The sequence below is a fragment of the Egretta garzetta genome, unplaced genomic scaffold (assembly GCF_000687185.1).
Source record: "Egretta garzetta isolate BGI_Z169 unplaced genomic scaffold, ASM68718v1 scaffold904, whole genome shotgun sequence".
Classification (NCBI taxonomy): Eukaryota; Metazoa; Chordata; class Aves; order Pelecaniformes; family Ardeidae; genus Egretta; species Egretta garzetta.
In genome coordinates, this window is record NW_009259525.1 from 105,976 (window position 1) to 114,440 (window position 8,465).

Genomic DNA, 8,465 nt, shown 5'->3' on the forward strand with positions numbered 1-8,465 from the left:
AGCCGATACCACGTGCATCTCTTGCATTAGAGTGGCAACACCCCTGGGTGTTTCCCTACGAGAAAGGGAAGCAGGCATCACTCCACCCTGACGTGTTCAAGCAGATCTGATCTCTGTGTAAGGCAGAAGGCCATCCCTGAGGGTCTTCACCCTGTTGGGGAGCCTATGCTGAAAGATAACGCTTGAGACCCTGCAGCCTTCTCCTGCTCCCTTTCCACCGCTTGTTGGTACCCAACTGAAACGGAGTAGGAAGGCCAGGGAGACAGCGCCATCCCAGCAGAGCCGCACGAGGGTGCTCAGCAGGGTCCACAGCGGGTACCGCAGGTGCTCTGATGGCATGGCAACTTAACCCGTTAGCATTGACCCATGCCACGTTCCGTTCCAGCTGCAGCACTGCTGGGGTTGCATCTGTAGTGAGATGCTGATTGATTCTTTAGTCCCAAGAGGGTTACATCTGTACCCGAGATCGTGGCTTCAGATCAGACATCTAGACATTCTGACTTGCTTTTCCCACACAGGGCTGCTGCCAAGGGCCTTTCGCTCAGCTTGATGGAGCGTCTCATCGAGAGGTACGGGGAGAAGATTGTGAAGATGCTGACGGTGCAGTACCGAATGCACCAGGCCATCATGCAGTGGGCTTCCTCGGAGATGTACAGCGGTCGGCTCACCGCTCACCCATCAGTGGCCCAGCATTTGCTCAGGTAAGTAGGTCGCTCTTCTCTGGTATGCGAGCAGAGGTGTCTTTTTCATCCCATCGCATGCAGGGTTTGTCCCTTCACAGAATCCCAGACTGGCAGGGGTTGGAAGGGCCCTTGGGAGCTCACCCAGTCCCACCCCCCTGCTCAACCAGGGTCACTCAGAGCAGGACAGCATCCAGGCAGGGGTTGAATATCTCCAGAGAAGGAGACTCCACAGCCCCCCTGGGCAGCCTGGGCCAGGGCTCGGTTACCTTCCCTGTGATGGAGTTTGCCATTGCTCCTGGCCCTGCGATAGCACTTCTGTTTCATCCTTTATTTCATCGAGGAAGCATTAACTGGGGGGGGTTGTCCTTTTTCCTGTGTAACAAGAAGTCGTGCAGAGTTATCTTCCATTTCCTCCTTTGGTATGACAAGCAACAAAATAAAATCCCCTTGCAGCTGGTGAGAACGTACGAAGGCCTGACCTGCGGCGGGCATTCCCCAAGCAGTGGTTCTCTATCGTGAGCTCTCACTGAGAGTAGGACCGGACACCAGTCTTCTACCATGTTTCCACACGTCCACGTGATTATGAGGGCCACTGTGGGTCCCATCTTTGGTCCCAACATCGACGTCAGAAAGATCAGAAAGCAAGATTCCCTTTCCAGCTCGGGTAGTTTTACTGCCAGGACAGCACCCGAGGCCGGTCTGATGGCGTTGGGTCCATTCCTTGTCTACAGTGCTTCCCCTTTTCTGCGGTAGTTTAGAGGAAATGGTGAGCATTTCACTTCCATTCCACCCTGGGACAGGCAGTCGTTTGCTAACACACGCTGCGACGATCAATAATTGCTGCTCTTTAAAATTGCAGTCAGTGCAGTTCTGGGAGGCGATGGGAAAACATTAATTCTCTCTGTTGGACTTGGAGAAGCATGAAATATCACAGTGCTTGTCTGCATGGTGCTCTTGTATTTTTAGTAGAAAGTTTTTTTAAAATGCAAATATTTGGGAGTCGGAAAAATTGATACTCCCCTAGACTCTCCATTTCATTGTAGATCCTGTTTTGGATGGAGATAGCTGGAGAGGCCATTTTATCATACTCATTTCAAAATATTCTTACCTGTGAGCAGTGTGAACAATGCGACCTGGATGGGAAGAGCAAGCTTTGTGTTGGAGACAGCCCTGGCCCCCCTCATCTACATCTACTGCAGCCAGCACGGGGGGTTCTCCTTTGTGTCAGCATCTCTGCGTTCCGGCTTCGGGGCTGTCGAGGCTTCAGCTCAACTTACATGGATGAAGCCACACTGGCTTCTGTCTGAGGTCACATACACCTTTGTGTATATGTGTGCAATTCTCTGGATGGGGGGTGGGTTCTATAGGCAAGAGTAGGCAAGGCTGGTTCACCGTTGGCAGGAGGAGGTTTTTAGTAGAAAGTTTTTTTAAAATGCAAATATTTGGGAGTCGGAAAAATTGATACTCCCCTAGACTCTCCATTTCATTGTAGATCCTGTTTTGGATGGAGATAGCTGGAGAGGCCATTTTATCATACTCATTTCAAAATATTCTTACCTGTGAGCAGTGTGAACAATGCGACCTGGATGGGAAGAGCAAGCTTTGTGTTGGAGACAGCCCTGGCCCCCCTCATCTACATCTACTGCAGCCAGCACGGGGGGTTCTCCTTTGTGTCAGCATCTCTGCGTTCCGGCTTCGGGGCTGTCGAGGCTTCAGCTCAACTTACATGGGTGAAGCCACACTGGCTTCTGTCTGGGTTCACATACTCCTTTGTGTATACGTGTGCAATTCTTCTGGATGGTGGTGGGTTCTATAGGCAAGAGTAGGCAAGGCTGGTTCACCGTTGGCAGGGGGAGGTGGACAGAGCTCATTCAGCCATGTTCTAGCCCTACAGAGCTAATTCTGGGGTTGGCGCCTACAAAGCCCTCTTCTCAATTGTTCTTGTTCCTTGCCATGCTTTTTTTTTTTTTTTCCATTTAACTTTGCAAATTAAAAATAGCAACCAGTCAAGAACCCCGGGCAAAATGGTTTGAAACCATTAAAATAGGAAGCCAATCGAAAAGTTGGAAGTCAGGCAGCTTTGTTACTCTGATGAGCTGGTTTATTTTTATAGCTGATGAAGGAGTGAATGTTTTCCTTTCCAGTCCACGGAGCATCTTAGTCCCCTGCTCAGGGCCTTTTCCTGCAGACGCTGGTTTCTAAACTCATAATCAAACCTGCCAGTCCACAGCCCTGCTGCCATACCGCATGAGTGCAGCAATCCTCAGTGCAGGCACTGGACCATGCCAAGTTTCTGTGCTTCTGTAGAAGACCGGATAATGCAGGGCTTGATATTGGACCACGATCTTCTCACGTTTCGGATCCTGGTACAAATTCCTTCAGGATATTGGTGAGCATCTGACGTCTTCTGTTGGCTTAGGCCAAATGATCCCTTACCTGAGCAAGAAATAAGTAAGTTTGGTTCTCTGATAGTTCTAGGAACAGCTCTCATGAGCAGAAGCGTCCTAGGGAGGTGGAAGGCTGGCAAATGCCCGCAGGAGTTACCTGCTCATCCTGGAAAGCAGCCAAAGCCTGGGCTGCAGCTGCAGTTGCAGCAACAGCATTTGACAGACTCTGGGTCTGTAGCTTTTGGTTCCCTCCTTCCTAAAGGCTGGTGGGTGATGGGCGAGAAACCGGAAGAGTCCCAAAGCACGGTGCAAGGAGGGGCACCTCCATCTCTGCTGAAAGCATTTTGAGGTCTTCCTTTGCAGAAAGATCTGACTGGAGTGATCCATCCTGCCACGCCTCCAGCACTGGCACAGCCAGCCCGTGCGATTGTGTTCCAGCCTTGACTTTGCAGTGAGCTCAGTGCCATTTTGAAAGGTGAAGCTCAAAGAAGCGTGTCCCAGCCTTGAGACATATGGCTGGGAGGAGGTCCAGGCGCCAAGACCTTGTGCTACAAATTGTGGCGGGGAGTTTTTGGTCCAGCTGAACTTGCAAAGCCTGGTACCCATGGGCTTGCGTTCAGACAGAGTCTCCAGGGTATAATCCCCAATGCCTCCTGCACTGGAAGGCTGCACTCCCACCCCGACCTTTCCTGAACAGCGATGTTGATGCAAGTCTCATCTCCTTTACCTGAATCCCAGACTGGTCTTTGGAAGAAGTGCAGTTCTGCTCCAAACAACCTCATATTTCCTTACCAACTTTTGCTCTGACCTGGGAGGTGCTCAGAACCCTTGGTCTGTGATCTGCCAGAGATTTCTGCAGCACCGTCTTTTCTCAAAAAAGGGCAGAGTATTTCCAAGGGAGCAAAGCCTTCTTCCCAGATCTCCCTTCCTTCTGAAATGGGTGACGAAGCACATCAGAAACCCCCGCACTTCACCAGAATTAAGTCAGGGAGGCTGCAAGCGCTATTTTTCACATCCAAAATTTGTGACTCAGTCTGTGTGAAGATGGTTTGAAAACCACCAGCCGTTTCTGCTGTCAGTTTTCATCTAAGTACAGTGTCAGGTGTCCCTTCCCTTAGCACTTTTTCTGGGGGGGCTAACACCCTCTCGCTGATAGGGAATGTGGGGGAAAACCCCGGTAGTGCGAGACCTGGAAGGTGCTCGGAAGCCAGCACACCCCTCGCTTGTGATGTGCAAGCCACCCAGCTGGGATCACCTCCCAGAGGAAGCACAGGGTGCCTGGATGCCCTAGGGCAGTGCCTTAAGCCTGGATCCAGTGTCTGGCTGCAGGGACAGCCTGGTTTGTCATCACAGACCAAGAATCTCTCCGGGAACAAAGATCCCTCTCTGCAGCTTGGGCTAGTTTGTAGTGGGTGGGAGAAGGGACTTTCCCCTTCATCCTGAAGGGATAGCAAAGCTCAGGACAGCTTTTCTCCAGGGAGCAGCCAGTTCTGGTGCAGTCTCACAGCCTTAGGAGAGAATGAATTCTTCTCTCACCTGGAAGATTTATGTACATAATTACTCCTCTGAAGTGATGTACTCGGGGGTTGAGATTTTTCCTGGTACTGAGAGATGCTGCAAGGGCTTTCCGTGGCCACTGTGAGCAGGTAAAGAATTAGGATTATTGGCATGGAGAACTTGGCTTTTCACAGAATCCCAGAATGGCAAGGGTTGGAAGGGACCTCGGGAGATCGAGTCTAACCCCCCTGCTCAAGAAGGTTCTCCTAGAGCATGTTACACAGGACTTCATCCAGGCGGGAGTGGAATATCTCCAGAGAAGGAGACTCCACAGCCCCCCTGGGCAGCCTGGGCCAGGGCTTGGGCACCCTCCAGGTCAAGAAGTTTCTCCTTATATTCAGCTGAAACCTCTTCTGCTTCAGTTTGTGCCCATTGCCCCTTGTCCTGTCGCTGGACATCACTGCGAAGAGTCTGGCTCCATCCTTGTGACTTCCACCCTTGAGATATTTGTATGTATTGATGAGGTCCCCTCTCAGTCTTCTCTTCTCCAGGCTGAACAAGCCCAGCTCTCTCAGCCTTTCCTCATAGGGGAGATGCTCCAGTCCCCCCATCATCCTTGTTGGTCTCCTCTGGACTCTTTCTAGGAGTTCCTCATCTTTCTTTGCTCAAAGCCTTTTGTCTGTGCAGATGTGGACAGTGGTAAGATAGGAAGCAGAGCAGGTATAAAGGAGATGGGCACCCCGCTAGGTTTGGTGTTACAAAGAGAGGGAGATAAGCCTGCCGTACCCCCCACGGGGGAGGAAATGCTCTAAGGGGGAACTGGAGGTGGCCTCGCTCCAGAGGCGGTCATGGAAAGTAAAGTTGGTTGCTGGTCCCCGGGGTCCCTGGAACTGGGGAAGGTACCTTGTGCCTCTGTTTGAATCCAGTCGCTGCGCTGAGGCAGCCAGACCCCAAGGCCAGGGGAAGAGCTCTGCCTTTGGGCTCTGGTTTGCCATCGGGCTGGGGAAGGTGCAGCCTGGGCTCTTTCGCAGTGTCGTTGGCTCCCAGCCGTAGCGCACTGCTCTCCATCCCTTCCCAGCCCTGCATTACAACAGTAATAGCTTCAGACAGGAGAAAAATGAGTTTCAGTCAAGAGAGGAGACTTTTGTTGTCAACGGAGTGAGTAATATCCAGAGTCCACGGGAAGCAAGGGCCGTGGGCAGCATACAAATGCAGAGGAACAGACCTGGAGTGCCGGGAGTCCTGGAAAGGAGAGGCTGCGGCCAGGGGCTTGTCTTGAATTGGCACCTGGCTTTGCCCTCACTTCCCTGCCTGTCACCTGGAGGTAATTCTCCTTTTTGGTGGCTTGCCACCCGCCTCGTTTATTTGCAGACTCTCCGGGGTCACAGCTCTCCATGATTGGTACCTGATGTATGGTAACACATTGTCCTGGAGCTCTCCTGCCATCTCCAGGCTTTCCGTCTGCCCTCCATTGCCCATCCTCTTCCTAGGCTGTGAATTCAAGCTAGCAACTTCCTTGGGTATTAAAATACAGTTTATTAATTTTTTTTTTTTTTTAAATGCAGCAGCTTTAGATGTAGAAATTATGCAAAACCCCAATTCCTCTGTGGTTCCCTGCGCTGCGCTTTCTTCTCTTGCCCAGCAGCACTGCTGTCAAATCTCTGCTAACACTTCAGGCACTCTTTCTCCCTCTCAACACCGTAAGAAGAAGAAAGCAGCTGCCACGTCGCCCTGGGTCTGCACATCTTTTCTGTTTGAGACCGTTTAAGCGAGACACTAACACCCACACGCTGTACCCTTGCCTTGCAATAACTGGGCTGTGCAGCTGGTGAGGAAGCTCTCAGTGCTGCTGGCTGGCCCCGTGAGACACTCCGGCGCCCTCAGCTCTTCGTTTGCGCTTCGGGAGAGCATTTAAATGACAATCCCACGGTGCAGAGCAATAATGGCTTTTCAGCTATGGTTTTCTAGTGTTGCCAAACTCCCCTGGGCCTCTCGGGACTTGCTGTGCCATTGGTTGTGGCTGCCATCCTGGCACTGAACCCAGGAAACCTGGAGCTGAAAGCTGGAGGACCTCACCAGGGCCCTGCTTAGTTCTTGCTGCACACGATGCTCTTCAGCAGCATCACTGCAGAGGCAAAGGCACCCAAAGCTTGGTGGAGCACAAAGAGGGGGACCTCAGTTCTCAGTCTCTGTCATTCTTCACCACCTCCAGAGCCACGCTTCCTGCGTTCTCACCCCACGGGACACCGCTGTTGGTCTGTAGCCTTGTCCCTCAGAAGCAACATCCAGCTGTGCTTTCCCTCTGTCCTTGCAGTGTCATTGGGAGGAGTAAGCAACAACACAGCTGATCACCCCTTTGGCGTAATTCCAGTGTGGTTAATTGGCGCTTTCCCAAATACCTTGTGCAGGGACCTGCCGGGCGTCACCTCTACAGAAGAGACCACGATTCCCTTATTGCTTATAGACACTGCTGGCTGTGGCCTGTTTGAGCTGGAAATGGAAGATGAACAGTCAAAGGGGAATCCAGGTACCATCATTTGGAAACTTTTGTTGGCCAGAATTGATTGTCTCAGGTCCTCAGCCTCCCACGGGCTTGGCCGCTCCACCAGCTGAGCCACGTCCCAGAGGTGTCCCTGGCCAGAGCAGGTAGCAGGGGGAAGGTGGGGTCCCCAGGGAGTCTTGCTTATTTGAGGGATCATTTCCTCTATAAATCCTCAAGCTGAAAGGACTCCGAGCCAGAACGGAGTGGCCACGGTGCCGTGATAACAGCGTGCACCTTGTGGGTGGCCATGCTGGCTGCCTTGTTCCCTTACAGAGACATTTCTCCATGCTGTGGACTAGGACAGGGTGGAGGATCCCTGCAACGAGTGCTTTACACAAGTTGGCGGAGCAAATAATATCAGGCAGAGCCCAAGCCTGTTTCAGTAGACATGGCTCAGAATTGCCCCCCAGTCCTCCGCCCTTTTCCTGAAGTCCTGTATGGCTCTTCTCCATGAATTTTCTGAAGACATTGAGTTGCCCGCTGGTTTTCGACTTAAAAAATAGGTTTCATTAAGAGTGTAAAGACAGGCACCATAGCCATTCTGATGAGGCGGGAGGACTTGGAAAGTGCTGACGCTACCCCTTCGTGTCCTCGCTTCCTCAGCAGGGCGGGTGGTTGTGACTTGCTGGGCATGGATGCTACTGATGCTTCTGTAGATTTAGTCTGGCATCTCCCCACTTGCTAGCTGGCCCTCAAGAGGCTCACAGAGGGCCTTCGCCAGGGTGAGTTGCATATGGACTGTCCAAAACCTGATGCTTCATCTGACAATCCACGTATCCCAACCTTGTTATGGAGATAGCGCTCCTAAAAGCATTAGGGAGAGTTTTTAGCCCAGGAAGCTGTCGGCAAAAGGATTGCTGGGAGGGCACAGTGAGCCTCGGCTTTAGGGAGGGTGAGGCAGGAGGTTGTCTTCCAGGACAACATCTTCCCCCAGATTGTAAATTCACTGCCCAGAGTGGCTCTGTGGTGCCCAGAGGGGACCGATCTCCGTGTGCGGTGCCCGTGCCCTGCACCTTGCCCATGGCAACTCCTCCCTGCCTGGCTGCTGCCTGCGCTTCTCCCGATGCGCTTTGTCCCGACGGCAGAGCCACAGGCTTTCTAGCCACTCGCTCTCACGTGGCCAAAGAGCTTATTTGGCAACGTGGCTGCCGGCTTCAGGGATTCATTTGTTTTCCTCTCTGCTCGCCACTGCAGGCTTCATGCCAGCAACAGATTTCTGAGGCTTCAAATCCCTCTCCGGCGAGGCAGGGAAAATGGACTGTAAGGAACAAGGACAGTTTTTACCAGTTTAACCGTCTTGCCTTCTTTTGTTTGAAATCCCAGCAGCATTTAAGTGCCTCTCATTTTTCAGTGCAC

At 52.1% G+C, this 8,465-nt stretch overlaps 1 protein-coding gene across 1 annotated transcript in view; it reads left to right on the forward strand.

The window, feature by feature from the left end:
- The window catches only part of IGHMBP2 (immunoglobulin mu DNA binding protein 2), a 55,215-nt gene that overhangs the window by 31,334 nt on the left and 15,416 nt on the right, over window positions 1-8,465 (forward strand). The window contains exons 10-11 of the mRNA XM_035893053.1: window positions 519-701; window positions 6,976-7,094. Coding sequence (XP_035748946.1) covers window positions 519-701; window positions 6,976-7,094 — 302 coding nt within the window. The remainder of the gene's footprint in view (window positions 1-518; window positions 702-6,975; window positions 7,095-8,465) is intronic.